Raw genomic sequence first — 19,957 nt, 5'->3', positions numbered from 1 at the left:
TCTTTTTTTAACACTTTGCCTTAGGAGTAAGTGTTGATCTTTGACGAGGATCTATTGGTTAAGATCTCTAAAAATACAATTAGAACGTAAAAAAATTAAAAGATATTACCCGTTTGTAGATCCAACATAATTTTCCTTGAAGCATTCTTTTCATTCTCACGGAGGATTGGATTTTCATATCCTACTTTGAACCTTTATAAATCAAAACTTCTGGGCAGCAAAAGTTGAACAACGCCCAAAGTTCCTACTTACAATAAAACACAAATGTCAAAATAGAGAATATCTTTAAAATATTAAGAAAAAAAATAAAGCAAATGATTTAAAGATGTGTAATAATCTAAGCCAATGTAGTTACCTTCAAGTTGTTTTGTATTAGTGAGAACACTAATGATAATGCGATAAGCGCTAGGTATCACTAATAAACTTTTGGTCCTTTGTGTTTTAGGATTCTTGATGATATGTCCCTCATCAAGAATGACATAATTCCATATAATTTCTTCTTCAATTCCATCAGACTTAGTGTGCCAGTCATCTCTTATTGCTTTATAGTTGTTTCGAACAACATCATGTGTGATAAGAAGAATACCACCTTCCTATAAAAGACTGCAAGGTGTTAAATATCAGCTTAATTTCACTGGAGAAAGTCTCATGTACAAGAGAAGGAAAAGGTCATCAATTTAAAGCATTGTACAAAATTTTCAACTGAGACCTTATATCAAGTGAATAATGTCAATGAATATATTACAGCATGTCTGGAAAGAAAAAAAGGAAGTTCATATCAAGGAAACCAAACTAAGACCTTGAGAGTACATTAAAGTTCATAGTTGTGAGCGTTTACATTCACTCCAGAGTAGCTGCATAAGAGGATTAAAAAAAAGTCAAATAAATAACAGCAGTCAGTCCAGTCATTTGAAGACTTGTAAATGAGATAGATCTCACTCTCTGATCTTCCCACTGAGGTCCACAACCGATAGCTCCTTCATCTAATGACTGAGAAGTTTCTTTGGGGCTACGATCAGAGCCCTCTTAACCAGACAAGAATGAAAAAGGCCAGCCAGTAAACCAGAAACCCGGTGGGGATAAAGGAAGTAGTCTTTTATCAAATTTAAAGTAGAGGAGTAAAGGAAGTAAAGAATAGAAGAAACCTACAAATTTATTTATTTGTAGTAAAGGAAGTACTCTTTTATCAAATTTATCGAAAAAACTGCAGGAGAAGAAAATATGAACCGAGCTAATCAGAAACAACATGCCACTTGGCTGGTAAGAAATTCAAAGGCCTATGTCCAGAGTACTAGACTAGTATCTCTTTTTAAACTGCCTTGAGATGTTCTAATCCTCAAGCAGATGCAAGAGCTAAGACATCTGATTTTGCTACGAATCAGATTTGGACATAAGAAAATTGTGATACTTTATGAGTTACGGTTCCAATAGTTCTAGTTCCATAAGAATCCGACGTGAGATGAAATATTATAAATGAAATAGTAGAGCAAAGTCAAAATAGGGCAGAACGGTAAATAACTGATGTTGCGACGGTCGTCGGAAGGTGGCGGACGGCCAAGGATGGTGGTGGAGGACCGTAAGATAGGGTGGTTGCTGGTGGAGAAAGATGGCTAGGATTTGGAAGATCATGATATTTCTACGGCTATGATCTACTCGTAAAAAGATAAATACGAATTATTTGATTTATTTAAAATTTAAAATAATAAGATAAAACTAATTAACTAACTCAAGTTGACTCGACTCGACTGAACCAAACTGATTCGACTCCCGTGGTAAGATCATAATAGATTTCCACCCTTAGTAAAGGTTAAAAAAAAATGTTTTGCTATCAATGGAAATAAATGCTAATCTTAAGAGGTACTGAATAAAATAGAATCTTGCTATCAATGAACTAGCTTGATTATTCATATGCTAATCTCATACTCCTCCACTAGTTCTAACTTTGGCTTCGCCTTCATCTTCTCCACGGATGGCAACTCAAGTCAGATCATCCAGGATGTCCCTAATACTCTCTCCATCATCTTTGTCATTATCGTATTCCAGCCATGGCAGCAGCTAGGAATCCGACGAGTCCCAAGATGCCGGCTGCCTTCCATCTAACCTGCAGAACCCTCACCTTTGCGATCAAATGACAAGAGTTAGCACTAAAGAAAGGAAAGAACGACTGTTCTGGAGTGGGTAGTGGATCACCTACTCGAGATTAGGGGTTAGGGTCTGGAGGGTGGCTGTAGGAGAGGTGGTGGAGGAGGTGATCGTTGCATTGGTTGAGAAAACCGGCTATTACAACCGTCAGATCATAATTATTATTTTTATGCAGGTATTGAAGTATTTACCTTTGTATTTTCAAAAATTCTTAGAGATGTTCGAACATCTTCCCTAAAAAAGACCATTTGATTTAAGATTCTTCAATGAAACCTTCATGCAGCTTATGTATATGTTCATTTTAGATGATCTAAACACAGGAACATGTTTAAATTATTTTAAATCTTCCATCTTTTATTCTAAGAAAAATGTTGTTGGTTAAAAGTAAATTAATAACAACTAACATAGTGCATGAAAAAATTAAAACTTATGTGAATTCTTAGGTATGCTCTTATACTAATTAAAAAACATAAGAAACGCCCTAAGAAATAGAATCTGTCACGCTACCGATAATAATATGCAGAAACTAAAGCGTGAAAAAGATAATTGCAAGTACAAAAGTTTTTACATGGAAAAATCCTAAATTGGGTAAAAAATCACGAATCTAAACTCGAATTGAAATCAATTATTAAAACATGTAGCAATTAACAAGAAGCTTATAGATCACCCGTTGATCCCCATGACTTAATCTGTATAAATCTTGCTTGCTAAACTTCGCGACACGCTGCTTTCTGTAATAGATTTCTAAACCTCAGTAAACCTCAGTGACTCTCGAGGTTAATCATTTCATCTCAGTGACCCTCGAGGTTGATCCTTTCATCTCAGTGAACCTCGAGACGTAGTTCTTTTATATTAGATATAGATGCGTTGAGATGTGAGAATGATTCAGCACGTTTCGTCTAAAACACAGAAGTAATCTTCAATGGCCTCCAAAAGATGATTTCAATATTGATTGGCAGCTTCTCTAAAAGATGATATCCAATTTAATACTTTACGGTATAAAAACCATTTATATACTTCTTATAGATAAGATAAATATTTTTAGAGATAAGATAAATATTTCTTTAAAGATTCTCCACGGATTCTCTTAGAGATAAGATAAATACCTTTTAGATATAAAGTTAAATCTAAGTAAAATCAGGTCTCACATAATTCTAAACATTACAAATTATGTAGGTGTGTTCGAACGGAGCCCGAATGTATTCGAACAGAGTGACTTTAAATGTGAACGCTGTGAACGACCAAATATAAACCTCTTTATGTGTTAATGTTATCTCTATATATGTGAACACCTGTAGAGTGAGTTTGAACAGCTAATACAAGGTCTTTATATGTGCAAGGTGTGAATGGCTGCAAGGTGCGTTCGCACGGGCCTAGAGTGTGTTCGAATACCCTATTCAAACGGTAGAATAAATAGTTGAATGTAGAGTAGTTTTACAAACATGACGCTTCTCATAACTCAAATTGTAATCTTTGGTGATAAAGGGAAAAAAAAGCTAAATAGGAGAATAGATGACTTCAACATTAATGTCACAAAGCAACTCTGCTGCTAAAGCAACTAGTCTACGTGGAAGGTATCATAACTTGGGTAATGTGGATCCCTTGAATGCAATTTGAGGTAACCAAGAATTGAGCAGTCTTACTTGAAAATACTGCAACTATTGTGTTCTATTGACACAAAACTCAGAGAAAGCAAAGAAAGGAATAAGATTACAGCATCATATCCACGTTTCTTTCCCCAGGATAGATATATACTCTGGCGAAGCTGCAATTTTTCTTTACAAGAGGAGGACTAGATTAGCAAGTATGAAAAATAAACAATCACAGCTTATCATTCAAGGATCAACAAGAATTAGAATAATAATGCAGAAGCAGAGTATAATTAAGCAGGGATGATTGGCAGGTGGCGTAACATTTATACCTCGTTAAGCCATCAAACGTTAGATTTTTCTCTTAAATTAGTCATAGATATCGATTATAGGAATATGAGCGATAGTTTGCCGCTCAGGCCCGCCTTCTCTGTACCGCTCCTTCAAAGCCGGATGACATTTCCTTACATATAAATATTCGAGACTCGTCGGCAGCTCCACGTTGCTCGGAAGTGTTTGGATGTTTGGGCAGTCGGTTATCTCTAATCTGCTGAAAGAAAGGTACTTCAGACATACCGGCAGGCATTGGAGACTATTGCAATCTTCAAAGGTTAGACTATGAAGGGAGGTGAGATGTCGAAATGCCGCCTCCATCCCAGCATTGAAGGTTGCGAGCTCTTTTGCTCCTTTGATTGACAGATATCTAAGGGAGCTGAGTCCTCTGCCGAGTAGCACCTTGAGTAGCAAGGGCTCGTCGACGTACAGTTGGAGATTTGAATTTGATGACATGCCCTCCTCTTCTTCCACCAACTGTTCAACTTGATCAGCCGCCGAAGAGGTGAGCTTCGGACATCCGGAAACTTCTAAATGTTCAAGGGAGACAAGGGCTCGTAGACCTCCAATTGACCTCAGCTCTCCACAATCTCCAAGGTAAACAGAGCAGAGATTGGTCAAGTGTTGCAGTACATCAGCGGAGGGGAGAGTTGTAATATGTGGACACCTCTTTATCCTAAACCATGTTAGTGAGGGTAGGTGACATTGCAGACACGCGGATAACTTCACATCTTCGATGCCACTATCACTGATCCATAAACATTCTAGCGATGGAGGCAAGAGGTAGACGCTAGGACAGCAACTAATGGATAGTATTTTCAAATGGCTTACGCTCTCCCGTTCTCGTTCGGACCATTCATCAATATTCTTTAGATTCGGAGATTCTGTGAGACACAATTGATATAGACATGCTGCTGGCGATGGAAATGTCGGTCTTCGAAACGCTGGGAGAAGGATTAATCCCACACTCTTAATTTCTATATACCTCACTGTGGGTGGGAGGGAAGGAAGGGCCATCAGTTTGGAGCAATTTGTGATTTCAAGCGATCGAAGACGGGGAAACAATTGGTCGTCGTCATCCATTGCGCACCACTCCTTCAATTCTGGGAAGTCGTCTATCAGTAATGTCTCCAGTGATGGAAATCCTCTGACGGCGCCGGAACCATGGAACCCACAACCAACTCCTTGTATCGCATGCATCTCACGTAATCCAAGTCTCTCGAGTGATGGAAGTTGTCCGAGAGGTGGGAGCTCTTTCCACTTCTGGCAGCCATGGAGCACAAGCATTACTAGGTTCTTTAAATGATGGTTTTCTATTAGCCAACTTGGGGACTCTGTTCCATTATAGCCAACAATCTTGAGTTCTCTGAGATGCCGATGTGGTTGCAGGCCTTCCAGTACCTCCTCCTCTGCCTCATATCTCATATCCCGTTCGGTGTCACACCATGATAACTCCAACTTAAGAACATTTCTTTTGCTGCTTAACCTAGCTTCGCCAGCTTCCTCCTTACCTCCCACATTCTCAAGATTTTTTATACAAAGGGATCCTCCGAGCTCGCTCAAGGTTTTTAACTGTCCAACCTCAAAGCCTTGCATCTTTTCTACGCTGAAAATTTGCAATTCTTGGAGACAAGCCAATTTACTTATGCCAGATATCATGGAGACTAATGGTTTATCTGGTTCATCTTTTTCATCTGGAAAAAGTCCCCATTGAGTCCTTTTCTGATCTTCGACGAGATGGCGCAAGTTGATTAGTTTGTTCATGTTCCTCGGTAGTCTATCAAGCTCCGATCCCTTAAGAATCAGCATTTCTAGATGGTAGAATCTACACAATTGATCCGGTAGTACCTTGAGTCCTGTGTTAGAGAGATTCATGTATCTTAGATGCATCAAGTCGTATGTAAATATGGGCAGTGCTTCCAAATGACAATTAGCAAGATTAAGAATGCGAATGCTCTTCAGCTTTTCCAGTACTTCACAAAGATCAGTGACATCAATATCCGACTTGCGATTAAAGAGGAAGTTTAGGGTACGCAAGTGCTTTAATATAGATGAGTATTTGGTAAGTCCAGCTATATTAGTAATCCTGACAGATAAATGACGAACACTGTCTGGGATTTTACCTGGCTCATCACCACCGATTCTAAGACAGACATCTTTTGTAACAGATTCTGCCAAATCATGCAATAAATCATGTATTTGTACCTTGCAGCCTAAAGTTGTGGATTGTTCAAAGAATGCTTTGGATATCAAATCATCGATATAGTATCTTCCAATATCCTCCAGTCTCTTCTTTCTGTTACTACGAATAAGACCCTCTGCTATCCACATGTATATCAGATCATCATTATCGATCCTCCAATCTTTTGGGAATATACTACAGAATGCAAAACACCTCTGCAGGTGAATGGGAAGGTGATGGTAACTCAACCTGAGAACTGGCATAATATCATCCTGGCCTTGCTCCAATTCCCAGATGTCACTCTTCAAGATCTTCTTCCAGTGTTCGTCGTTCAGGTCATCTTTCAGAAGCGCACCCACGGTCTTTGCAGCCAAAGGTGATCCCTTTAGCCTCTTTGCTATCTCTTTCCCTATTGCTTGTAATCTTAGATGCTCCTCGGGGTGCGCAGCACCGAATGCACACTTTTTAAAGAAAGACCAGTACTTGTCCTCCGGTAACCCGTGCAATCCGATTGGGCCCATCGTACCCAACAATATTGCAACCTTTTCTAGTCTACTCGTAACAATTATCTTACTCCCCTCTTTGCCGCATAACAGAGGAGCGCGAAGCTTCTCCCACACCGTCCTCTCATTCTCATTCCAAACATCATCAAGGATGAGCAGAAACCTCTCCGATCTTAGCTTCTCTTTGAGGATCACTTGTAGACCGTTGAGATTCTCGGTGTCTGCAGGAGTGGAATCAGGGGCTGATTGCTCCAGGATCTCTCTGGTAAGCCTGACAGCATTGAAGCTTTCTGAGACACATACCCACATAATTAGAGAGAAACGCTGCTTCACCCTCTCATCTTTGCACACGAACTGCGCAAGAGTAGTCTTGCCAACTCCTCCAATACCAAGAATGGGAATGATAGAAACATTTCCAACATCACCAGATTCTGGTTGTTGCAGAAGGCTGATGATCTGCTCTTTCTCCTCGTCCCGACCGATTGGTTCTTCCGCAGCGACGAGCTTGTGATGCGCCTGTTGGTGATCTCCAGCTTCTTGGAGCTGCCATCCATCTCTAGCACTTTAAGGAAGTCCCCCAGATCAGCAGCAACTCTTTCTAACTTCTCAACGACGCTGCTCAGCTCCTTGACATCCTCATCACAAGAAAACAAGCACCTGGCGGCTGTACGCATACGCTTGGCGGCATTGGAAGAAGAGGAGGCGAAGGAGCTACTCACCTTGTCGTCGTCGTTGTTTGCTTTCTCCTCGAGGATTCGATAATCGAAGGTGTCGATCACGTCGTCAGCATCGTAGGCCGCTTCCTTGAGCCCGCGCAGCCATCGGAGCAGCCACGGGTTCACGATCTGCCGCCCCTCCGCTGCCTCCACTGCACTCTGGATCATCATGAGCAGTTCGTCCAGTCTCTCTAGCTTGTCTTTGACGCCCTTTTGCATCTCGTAGTTGCCGCTCAAGAAGGAGGCGATTTTCTTCACTAACACACCTACCAGAGCAGACCCCAACATCTCCGCCATCTCCTTGCATGCAGTTTGTGCCGATCTCCCCTTAATTCTTCAAGAGAGCAGTCAAAGAGGAGGTTGCAGATATAGAAGGCCTATATAGTAAGAGCTGTATGTAGGAGAACCCACCCTACAATCAATTAAATTATCCAATATGGTGGGTGGGAGTTTGCAAGAAACTAATCTATTATCACTGCAAAAATCATGATGCCGAGCCAGAGCCATTTGCGTGAAATCTCTGTAAGACCGAGATTTATTCGTATATTACAATAAAGGCCGGAACGATTTTTAAAAAAAAAAAAAAACGAAACTGACATAGAGATATGTTAAAGTATCCTTGGATTGCCATACAAACAAGGGCAGTCAGAAAGCTGGTGATATGCCCTGGAGCTGAAAGAGGCATCATCCTTTATAATTTGACAACAGGAGAAGGGGTTAGTCTAAGAAGACGCTATTTTTAAGCATGTATGGTGGCAATCGTGACTGAGTGACAGATGCTTACCATTTCTCTATCACAGACTATACTGTTGTCCCCAAACTTGGATTAGGTGTGAGCTAGGCTGGAAGAAATTGATTAATGCGAGATAAGATAAGAGCCAGTGAGCTAATCATCTTTCTTAATAGGGAGAAAGAGAGAGAATAGAGAGAGTGATCCTTCGTAGTTTTGCACCTATATACAAGTTTAATTGGTATCCTTTCTCATATGGCAAATCCTTCTCGAGTACAACTCATGGCGATTTCTTTAGAAACACCCTGGTTTCAACTCTACAGCTTAATGTAAGGGGCTAAACAACTTTTGCCTTAGTTTATGCAGATCACTGTAGGTGCTATTTTGTTTGAGGCTAACAAAAACTCTTGAACTTGGTTATAGACCACTAACATTTTCAGTACTCAATCATCAATTTATCTCTAACTAAATTTAAAAGGTGAGAGAGGAGAGAGAAAAATAAAATGAGTCTAAATAAATTTATTTCTGAAATAACTTGAATTTGTCTTTTACAAAGTAACTAAATAAATTTATTTTTATTCTTTTGAGAATTATGAGTCATCTAGAGCAGACTGACAGAGTTTGTGATAAGTAATAAACCTGGCATCAATCTGTAACAAGCCAAAAGCTAGCCAAAGAATATATGACTTTTAAGATTAACACATCCCAAGGCAACCTGGCTGGCTTAGAATTCTATCTTCCTGGTTGCAGCTTAGCCTCATGCATCTTAGGACTCTAGACATGGGAATAATCTAAAGAAAGGAGAAAGATAAGAAAGATAAGAAACTTCTCATCTAGGGATTTATCATGGGCCTTCAAGTACAATAAAGTCAGACATACAAACTATGTTTAATCACATTGTACTGGTTAGAATTGATCTAATCTCTTCCCTGTTTATGGAAGAGCTCGTCTTTTTTGTTCTGACATGCAAAAAGTTTCATATCTGGCAAGCTTTCTATAATATAGACCTTCCAAAGAAAATAACCCATTAAAAGAGAATCTTAAAGTGGGCCAATCATTGTATGAAATGGATATTGCCCTTATAATGCATTCTGAGGTAACTTCCCATTAATCAGTCTTACATGGAAGTGCTGGGAAGATTTATTTCTATTGAAGGACACTCTGACAGGAAGCAACAATTCTGATCTCACCAAGGAAGAAGGCAAGAGAACAATAAGTTTTCAGGATATAGTTTAGAAATTTGTGAACCTAAATCATCATTTTCAGTAGGCACTAACAGAGATCACGTCAGAAGGCTAAAGTTTATCCAGGCATATGATTTTAGAACATTTTAATAGGCTTTTAGTCATTGACAGAAGTTTAGAGTCTAATCCCACTTCTCATTTTTTATCTGATCTGATCCATGGTACTAACCATGATATAACTACGACATCACCAAACAATGTTTTCACAATACAAGCTCAACATTATCAAACAAAATACCATACAAATCATTAATACACTGAAACAAACACTTGTTTAACAAATATATTAAATATTATGAAATATAACCAACCAAACAAGTCATTTTATTTCTCTGGGTAAATACAAGGAACCAAATGCCTCTGGAATGTTGCAGCAGAAGTTTTGAAGGTTATAATCTAGAGGATACTTAAATATAAGAAAACTATGTCGATAATATGCAGAAAAGAAAGACATAAACTGAAAGCAGAAGCAATTTTTAGTAGACATAAATTAGTTTCTAGATTACCCTTACATGTCCTCCCTCATGTCTGTTTCAGAAAGGATCTTTGCTAGACGATCATGTTACAGAATTGTACTCTAGCAACACTTACAAAATGGAACTCAATGTTGCAGCATCAGATACGCCAAGCAAGAGGTTGCTATTCTTCCTTGACCTCAGCATTATTGGACATAAACATGAATAAGCCTCTGTTTTTGTTGAATTCATTGCACCAACAGTCTCGCGATGGTCCATCCATTAAGATATGAGCTATCTGGGATTCAACTAGCTGGGTGCCACGTAAAAATTTTTAGAGATAGCCTGCAGCAGCTCCAATTGCAGGAAATTTTTGCAATGGGAATACTTGACAATGCTTGATGGGCCAACAAATAATCCTTCCGTTGAAGTGAAATTGATAACTTATTGCGACAGATGGAGCCTAGATAGATCGTTACAGATCATCCTTGAATTAGAGAGAGAGAGAGAGAGAGAGAGAGAGAGAGAGAGAGAGAGAGATTTAACAAATTAATTGTTTTTTGATATATAATTTTTGTGAAACTCGAGACAGAATGGGATCTGATTATTAAATAAGTCAATTTTGATATACACAAACGTAACAACACGATTCGACCTGTGCAGTCCATTTAATAAATATGTCGTGTATATGTAAAATATTAACACAATATGATAATACGATAGCATGACATGATTAACATTAATAAAAAATTTATACAACGCAAAAATATAATGCAACTTTAAATTTAATTTAACACAAAAATGATACTCTATGCTCCAATACAACTACAAATTCTAACAATAACCCATCATAAATACGACATAAGTTTAAATTTACAGTTTATACAAACTTTAAGTTTTTAACAAAAGAAAACAAAAATATTGTTCCAAGCCTCCAACCATCCAAATATCATGACCTAATACTACCATTAATCCCTGCATAGTCACTCAGGTATTGCAATTCAACATACAAGTGTAAAGAGGAAGAAAAACTAAGCCAAATTTTCTTGCACACATAAATAAATAACCAAAAATAAAAAAAAGAATATACAAATATATAAGCCTAGAGCACAACTCATATATGAGAAGACGAAGAGTAAAGAACAAACCCTACACTCGAACAGTTGATATGATCTATATAAATAAAGAACAAACCCTACACTCTAAACTTCATCTCCCCAAACCTTCTTCACTACCGAAATTCATCTCCACCTCCACCACCAAACCCATCTTCACTGAAACCCATCTCCATCTCCAAGCTGCCGTCGGTTATCACCACCAAACCCATCTTCACTAAACTTTGTAAACACTCATGGTGGAATGCAGTTTGTGAATTTTACAGAGATTATGTCGAAAAGCATTCCTATGCGGTTCTGTCCAGACCATGCTCTAGAGAACCTACATGGTCCATCTCCCATCGAAGCTTCAAACCCGTCTTCTTCACTAGCTCATGAGCTATTGAGCTTCATCAAGCTGGGCCCAAGTCAAGCTGAGCTAACTTTTCCAACTTGAATCAAACTTGAGCTAGAAAAAGAACCCTCTCAAGCTGAGCCGAGCTAGGCTCAACTTGCTCAAGCTTGGCTCGTTTACACCTCTACTATAAAGATTCTTATGCCAGCCAAGGTTTTGTTTGTTATCCCATCTTCCAACATAAAGGAGAGAGTATTTGGGCCGAGGATAAATAAGTAAAGTGAGAGGGCAGCGTTGGCGCAGCCCTCTCGACGGGGTAAAGTATCCATCCGCTTCTCCATTGATCTTAATGGCTAAAGATGATGTTAAAATGCACTCAAAGATCACCTTGATGAAGTGATCCGATGTCCCGTGGAGCTTGAGGCAATCGGTGATGAAGAACCACCACATCCTATTAAAAGCTTTGGAGAGATTAGTTTTAAGCATGTAGGCTCTCTTAACGGAGACATTCAATTGTGAGTATAAGGTATAAATTAGATTTGATTGAATTTGCATCAGATCTCGGTTGCTATTCTTCATTGACCTCAGCATTCATTATAGGACATAAACATGAATAAGCCTCGGTCTTGTCTATCCTTTTCTTTCCCCTGATACATATATATACTTTGAGCAATCTGCAATGGTTTTTTCTTTTTTCCAATGCCAGGAGCATTAACAAGGAAGTAAGAAAGTGAGCAATTAGAACAATAGAAATTAGCAGAACAAACATAAGCTATTTAAGGTTCTTTAAAGACCAGCAAGAATTAATATAGTAATACAAATATATAGCATAATTAATCAGGGAGGATTAAAGAGTGGCATAGGGTGAGTACCTTGTTAAGCCATCGAAAGTTCGAAATTCCTCCTCAATTAGTCATCGATAGAGACGCAACCGATGTGATCGATGGTGTGCCGATCAGGCCCACCCTCTCAGTAACGCTCCTTCAAAGCCGGATGGCATTTCTCTACACGTAAGAATCGGAGACTCGGTGGCAGCGCCTCCTTGCCCAAAAATGATTGGAAGTTGGGGCAATTTCTTATCGATAAACCTTCCAACGAGACGTACTTCAAACACGCCGGCAAGGATTGGAGACTATTGCAATCTTCAAAACTTAGATTCCGGATGGAGGTGAGGTATTGAAATGCCTCCTCCATCTCAGTGGTGAAGGTCGTGATCTCATTTGCACCTTTGACAGTCAGATGTACGAGGGAAGTGAGACCTTCTCTGCTTAGTAGCACCTTGAGCAGCAAGGGGTTGTCAATCTGTAGTTGATTGAGATTGGAAACTGATGAAAAGCCAACCTCTCCTTGCTCTGCCTGTTCAATTTGAACAGCCGCCAAAGAGGTGAGCTTTGGACAACGAGAAACTTCTAATTGACGTAGGGAGATTAGAGCTCGCAGACCTCCAATTGACCTCAGCTCTCCACAATCAGAAATGTTCAGATAGTGGAGCTTGGTTAAGTGGTGCAGGACATCAACCGATGGAAGGGTTGTAATATATGGACACCTCCCTATATTTAGCCATGTTAATGAGGGTAAGGCATGTTGTAGAGACATGGATAATTTCACATCTTCGATACCACTATCAAAGATCCATAAACAATCTAGCGATGGAGGTAGGAGATAGATGCTAGGATAATTAGTGCGTAGAAATGACAACTGACTTAATTTCTCCCCTTCTTCTTTGGACCATTCGTCAACATTTTTCAGATTTGGACAGTTGAAGATAATCAAATGAGATAGGAATGACGATGAAGAAGGTGAAGACGAGGACGAGGGGAATGCCGATAGTGGAGATTTCGGTTTTTGAAATGCTGGGAGAAGGGTTATTCCTACTCTCAATAGTAATAGATTTTTCACTGTACGTGGGAGGGAAGGAAGTGCCCTCAGTTTGGAGCAATCTTTGATTTTGACTGTGTGAAGACGGGGAAACAATTGGTCATCCTTGCTTGCACACCACTCCTTTAATGCTGGAAAGTCAACTATGCACAATACTTCCAGTGATGGAAATCCTTTAACGACACCCGAACCATAGAACTCACAGCCAACTCCGTCTATTGCATGCATATTAATTAGCCAAAGATCCTCGAGTGACGGAAGTTGTCCGAGAGGTGGGAGCTCTTTCCACTTCCTGCAGCCATGGAGCTCAAGGCTTACTAAGTTCTTTAAATAATAGTTTTCCATCAGCCAGCTCGGGGACCGGATTCCATTGTAGCCAACAATCGTAAGTTCTTTGAGATGAGGATGCGGTTGCAGGCCTTCCAATACTTCCTCCGTGACCTCACATCTTGCACTTCCTTGGGCGTCACACCATGCCAACTCCAAGGTAACAACATTTCTTTTGCAACTTAACCTAGCTTCCATGGCTTCTTCCTTACTTCCCACATTCTCAAGGTTCATTATCTGAAGAGATCCTCTGAGCTCGCTTAGGTTTTTTAACTGTCCAATCTCAAAACCTGTCGTCTTCCCTACATAGAAGCCATTTAATTTATCAAGACAAGTCAATTTACTTACGCTGGATATCTTAGAGATTATTGCAGAATTAGAATCGCTCTTCCAATGATCTTGATCTTCAATAAGATGGCGCAAGTTGTTTAGTTTGTCCATGCTCGCCGGTACTCCATCAAGCTTCAATACCGTAAGAATCAGCCTTTCTAGATGGTAATATCTACACAATTGATCCGGTAGTACTTTGATTCCTGTGTTGCTGAGATTCAGGTATCTTAGATGCATTAAGTTGCATGTGGATATAGGCAGTTCTTCCATGTGACAATTGACAAGATTAAGCACACGAATGCTTTTCAGTTTTTCCAGCACTTCACGAAGATCAGCAGCATTCAGATCTGACTTGCTCTTGAATAGGAAATTTAACGTCCGTAAGTGCTTTAGTACCGATGAGTACTCGGTAAGTCCAGCTAGATTAGTAGTCATCACAGATAAATGACGAACACTGTCTGGAATTTTCATTGGCTCATCACTGTCGATCCTACAACAGATATCATTTGAAACAGATTCTGCCAAATCATGCAACAAATCATGTATCTTGTAGGCCTTAGAATGCCTATGAGGTTCGAAGAATGCCTTTGATATCAAATCATCAAAATAGTCGCTTCCTAGATCCTCGATCATCTTCTTCTTCTGTGTGTTGCTATAAATAAAACCTTCTGCTATCCACATGTATATCAGATCATCAGGTTTGAATATCCAATCTTTTGGGAACATGCTACAATATGCAAAGCACCTCTGTAGGTGTACGGGTAGGTGCCGATAACTCAACCTTAGAACTGGCATAATATCATCCTCCCCCTGCTCTAACTCCCAGATATCGCTTTTCAAGATGCTCTGCCAGTGTTCTTCATTCAGATTATCTTTCAATAGCGCACCCAGAGTCTTTGCAGCCAATGGTGATCCCTTCAGCCTCTTTGCTATCTCTTTCCCTGTAGCTACTAATCTTGGATGCTCCTCAGGGTCAGCAACACCGAAAGCACACTTTGTAAAGAAACACCAGTACTCATCCTCTGGTAATCCGTCTAATATGATTGGATCCACCGTGCCCATCAATGCCGCAACCTTCTGTAGTCTACTCGTAACAATTATCTTGCTTCCCTCTTTCCCGTGTAACAGAGGAGTGCGAAGCTTCTCCCAGACATTCCTCTCGTTCTCATTCCAGACGTCATCAAGGACAAGTAGGAACCTCTGTGATCTTAGCTTCTCTTTAAGATTCACTTGTAGACGGTTGAAATTCTCGATATCTCCAGGCTTAAAATTACTGTCGGCTTGCTCGAGGATCTCTCTTGTAAGCCTGACCACATCAAAGCTATCTGAAACGCATACCCACATAATTGGAATTGGAGAGAAGTGCTGCTTCACCCTCTCATCTTCGCACACGAGCTGGGCAAGAGTAGTCTTTCCAACTCCTCCGATTCCGAGAATCGGAATGACAGAAACATTTCCAACTGCATTAATTTCTGATTGCAGCACAAGGTTGATGATTCTCTCCTTCTCTTCCTCTCGACCAATCGGTTCTTCGGGCAGCAACGAGCTAGTGATGCGACTGTTGGTGGGCAACTCCGATTTCTTGGAGCACCCATCCAGTTGTAACAGTTGAACGAAATTCCCCACACCAGCTGCAATTCTTTCAAAATTCTCCACGACATTGCTCAGCTCCTTGACGTCCTCGTCACAAGAAAACAAGCTCCTGGCGGCAGTACGCATACGTTTGGCGACATTAGAAGCGGAGGAGGCCAAGGAGCTACTCACCTCGTCGCCGTTGGCTTTCTGTTCGAGGATTCGGTACTCGAAGGTGTCGAGGACGTCGTCAGCCTGATAGGCCGCGTCTTTGAGCCTCCGCAACCATCGGAGTAGCCACGTGTTCTTGATCTGCCGCCCCTCCGCCGCCTCCACTGCACTCTGGATCTTGATGAGCAACCCCTCCAACCGCTCCAGCTTGTCTTTGACGCCTTCTTCCATCTCGTAACTGCCGGACAAGAAGGAGGCGGCTTTGTTGACCAACTCACCCACGACTGCAGATCCAAACATCTCCATCTCCTTCTCGCAAGCAGCTGGGTGAATTCAATGCTTGAGGGAGAGGACTGAGTAGAGAGAGCCCAGAGATTCCAATAGAAGACGTGGGTTGTACGCCTACACTCTTCAGGTGGCGAGGAAATATCTACAATTGTTGTACACGGAGCAAGGATGGCCAAAGAGGCACAGACTATTGTTGAATTTATTGCACCAGTAGTTTCGAGATGGTCAACATCCATTAAGATATGAGCAATCTTTTTTTTTTTTCTTTTTTTTTTTTTTTTTTTTTTGAAATGAGGGGCTATATTAGCTCATGAAACTTACCCTAGCTAAAGTAGCGAGGTGTCAAGAAAGAAAATTTTACACGAATCTGGGGGATAGTGTAAAAGCCCAGAATTTTAAAACATAAAAAAATATATATATATATATAATTATTTAGATAATAAGGAATTTTATTTTATCTCTTATATTTTAGAATTCTGATTAAATTAAATTAAATTTTTAGATATATATTTAAGATATTAAAATTTCTATTCTTATAGAACTCTTATTATATTTTTATAATTATAAAAAGAGGGCTCAGAAGAAAATACTAAATGGAATTTTAAGAGAGAAGACAGGAGTGGGACTGTAGCAGTGCTACAATAATTAAGTTTAAGTACTAGTCGTAGCTCCAATTTTTAATCTAACAATACCATCACAAATACAACATAATTTTAAATTTCTAGTCTATACAAACTTCAAATGTTTTGAACAAAAGCAAACAACAACATTGCTTCAAGTCTCCAATTGTCTAAATATCATGACCCAACACTAACATTAACTAAGAGTGTAAATGAGTCGAACTTGATTGAGCTTGGCTCTGATTTTATTTGAATTGAAATTAATTTTGAATATAGATTTATGATTAAGCTTGAATTAAAATTATTTTAATTTAAACTAATTTTAAATTTGAGCCGAGCTTGAGCTTAAACAAACTGCTCAATTAGCAATTTCAAGTCAATTTTAAACTTGAGCAAACTTAAATTGATTTAGGCTTTAATCAAGCTTGAAATAAAGTCAAATTCAACTATAAAGATATAAATATTACTAAAATATACATTACAAGCAAAAGATCAAAAGATTTAATAATATATTACTCATAATATATATATATCTCGAACCTTATTGAGCCGACCTATCGAGCTGGCTTGAGATCAAGCTTGATCTAGCCTTATTGAGCCAACTCGAGCCTACCAATAGTTAACTCTACTAATGCAGCAGACAAAGGTGTTAGAGAGGAGGGAGAGCCATTCAAGACGGTCTCCAACTCCAACTCCAACTCCAACGATGCCCTCAATTGACCAATCAGTAAGTAGACTACATCCAGACAGTCACTAAATGCACAGATTTGCCTGAAAGCATTATAGTGAGCCACAAATTTATTCAGTCCTTACACAAAGAGCCAGGGCTTCACCCATCCTTGCATTCCTGTAGTTTGTAATATGGATGAAATTAGCCAAAATGAGTGAGTGAGAGTCTAATATGGATGGAATTAGCTAAAATGAGTGAGTGGGGAGACTCCCATGTAGCAATACCCAGACCCCCATTGTGGCTTCCCCACCAAGCAACATCAACCCGAAGAACAGTGACCGAACTAGGGGGGAAGGAAGTCGGAAGTCCGGACTAGTAGGATGGGGGAACAAGTCTGTGGCTGCCAAGCAGGAAGGATCACAGGCACAAAGGGTTTTGTCCGGATGGAATTTATTAACCAGATAAAGCCTGCAACCAGACACAATTGTTTGTGATCCGAGTTCCACTGCAGCTGGGATGTTTAGCTAAAACACGCAAATAACATAAATTAAGTTCAAATTACTGCAAGATAACCTCCAATTCCACGAGATTGGCACATCTTTCCCAATGGAGAAGAGATAAGAGCGCATATATTTCTAGCGGAGAGAGAGAGAGAAATGTTAAATTATAGTATTTATTATTGTGCAAAATAGTCCAATGGGTAAGGAAAGCGAGAGCAAAACTCTTCACCCTCAAACAAATTGAAATAGAATAGCAATAATTAGGGCAAACTAAATATTAGCAAAACTAATATTAATATCAATATGAGAACTCCAAATCTAAGATGCTAGTTGTAGAGAACTTCTAATACTCATACTAATCACCAATTAAAACTCTAAATATATATAAATTAAGAATAAGAAAGAACGAAAGACGAGATTTACGTGATTCGACGACATGCCTACATCCACGGGTGTGCAAAGCTTCAATCCACTAGTAGAGATGCAAATACAAGGTTTCCCCTCTCTATTCTCTCATAAATATAATAGAAGAGTGCTTTCTCACAAAACCCTCTCCTCTTGCAAAATGCCCACTTTTGTAAGATCCAAATACAAGAGTTTCTAAGTCTCTAATAGAGATGCAAATAGAGGTGTGCCATCTCAAAGTCCCTTGCCCCCTTACAAAAGCTCTCTCCTTATATTGCTCCACACACACAAATCTTAAAATCCAAACATTGGTATTTATAGTGCTGACTCAAATCAGCGAAAATCTCATCTTGGCGTTCGAACACCCACGAGTCCCATTTGAACGCTTGCAGAATGCAAATCCTCTCGGGAAAATGTGTTCAAATGCCCTCAGGGCCCGTTTGAACTCCAGCATCGTGCAAAACTTCTCTGGACTTCACGTTCAAACGTTTCAAACGCCTGTGTGCACAGCTTCTCAAGATTTTGCGTTCGAACGCCCAGACGTAGAAAATCTCAAAACTATTGAAATTTGAGTTTGAGTCCAACTTCAATATGATTCTCTCGTATCCATCCTGATCTGAACTCCAGCTACCCTCACCTGCGCAGCACGAGATGACTTTTAAGAACTGGTTTGATGACAGTTGAGCTAATACGGGATTAGAGTTAAAAAAAAAAAGGAGTCTTCTTCCCCAATAGTCGGGCTGCTACAGTCATAGCATTGCTCCCTTCCCCTCCAGAGATCCTTCTCCTCAAGGATCTAGAGCCGGAAACTGCCTCACGAGAGCATGGTAGTCCTCCTAATTAGCCACATGCAGCAAAGAGTTTGCCGACTGAAGCTAGAATTTGTGAAACTACTTTGTTTCCCTTATTGATCAAGTGTCATGCTAAGATTTTCTCGGTTGCAGCAATGATTCACCCTCAATGTCTACCCGACATAAAACAGCCTGTGCTTGGATGGACGGATCTAGGCGAAGCTTGAGCTAGGGGACACATGGAAGACAGTAGTATGTTTGAATTCGGAGAAAGGAGAAGTTTGTAGGCAATTGTGCCAATGTGAGAAAGGACGGTTTTGCTGAAAGCTTGAAATTCTGCTGGAATCCAACTGAAGACTGTCGGTGTGGTTGTAATTTGATATTAGACCAAATCTCCTTCAGAAAATTCCTTAGTTGTCCTCTTCTTATCAGCAAAGAAAAACTTCATTTTACCTTGGGCCTTAGTTAATTCAACCCTGAGCAATGCTACTACCTGATTCCTTTCAGTTAGGCAGGCCTCCAGAGCAGCTAAAGGGTAACTGGCTCGACAGAGAGTGCAATTTGAGGTGGTGGGTTTCAAGATGCGACGAGAGAGAGCCATTGATTCCATCTCTTGGGCCTTGAGCTCGTAATGCATTTGAGATATGATTCCAAACAAGCCTCCACTCTTTCAGTTTGCCCATTAGATTGTGGGTGGTAAGCCAAGCAGAGGTTTAAAGTAATGCTTAAGTAAGAAAAAAGTTCCTTCTAAAAGCTGCTGATAAAAATATAGCCTCTTTCACTGACGATGGACTCGAATAATCCATAGAATTGATAAATGTGATCCAAGAACAATATAGCCACTTGCTTTGCGGAGCTGTGAAAGGATGTGACGGGGACGAGGAAATAAGAATATTTGCTAAGTCTGTCCACCACTGCAAAAATGACCTCTTTGCTATAAGAATGCCCATGCTTATTTCTTTGATAAAGATTCCAAAATTTAGTGAAAATGATAAGCAATTCTTTAATCCAGAGCCAGTGGAAGAAACTGTTTGATTCTTTGGTAAGTGGCCTGCAGTCCTG

General features: G+C 39.9%; 3 protein-coding genes across 7 annotated transcripts; all 3 read right to left on the bottom strand.

The window, feature by feature from the left end:
* Window positions 1-4,100: 4,100 nt before the first annotated feature.
* Window positions 4,101-7,058, bottom strand: LOC140797755 (putative disease resistance protein RGA3). The gene has a single exon (XM_073151400.1). The coding sequence runs from the start codon at window positions 7,056-7,058 to the stop codon at window positions 4,101-4,103; it is 2,958 nt and encodes a 985-aa protein (XP_073007501.1).
* Window positions 7,059-7,078: 20 nt separating this feature from the next.
* LOC140797994 (putative disease resistance protein At1g50180) lies at window positions 7,079-7,977 on the bottom strand. The gene has a single exon (XM_073151713.1). The coding sequence runs from the start codon at window positions 7,760-7,762 to the stop codon at window positions 7,079-7,081; it is 684 nt and encodes a 227-aa protein (XP_073007814.1). The 5' UTR covers window positions 7,763-7,977.
* A 1,920-nt stretch (window positions 7,978-9,897) lies between these two features.
* LOC140798263 (putative disease resistance protein RGA4) lies at window positions 9,898-16,083 on the bottom strand. Of its 5 annotated transcripts, none has more exons than XM_073152065.1 (2): window positions 12,216-16,083; window positions 9,898-10,381 (listed from the first exon to the last, which is right to left on the bottom strand). In XM_073152065.1, exon 1 carries the CDS (start codon window positions 15,925-15,927, stop codon window positions 12,313-12,315), a length of 3,615 nt encoding a protein of 1,204 aa, XP_073008166.1. In that variant the 5' UTR covers window positions 15,928-16,083; the 3' UTR covers window positions 9,898-10,381; window positions 12,216-12,312. The 5 variants fall into 5 exon arrangements, with proteins under 5 accessions (XP_073008166.1, XP_073008165.1, XP_073008163.1 ...); XM_073152064.1 differs by having other exon boundaries at window positions 9,898-10,357; XM_073152062.1 differs by lacking the exon at window positions 9,898-10,381 and adding an exon at window positions 10,836-12,032.
* Between the last annotated feature and the right edge of the window lie 3,874 nt (window positions 16,084-19,957).

This window comes from Typha latifolia, chromosome 11 (assembly GCF_019914945.1).
Source record: "Typha latifolia isolate L0001 chromosome 11, TyphaL0001v2, whole genome shotgun sequence".
NCBI classification, from domain to species: Eukaryota; Viridiplantae; Streptophyta; class Magnoliopsida; order Poales; family Typhaceae; genus Typha; species Typha latifolia.
This window is presented reverse-complemented; position numbering and strand designations above follow the sequence as displayed.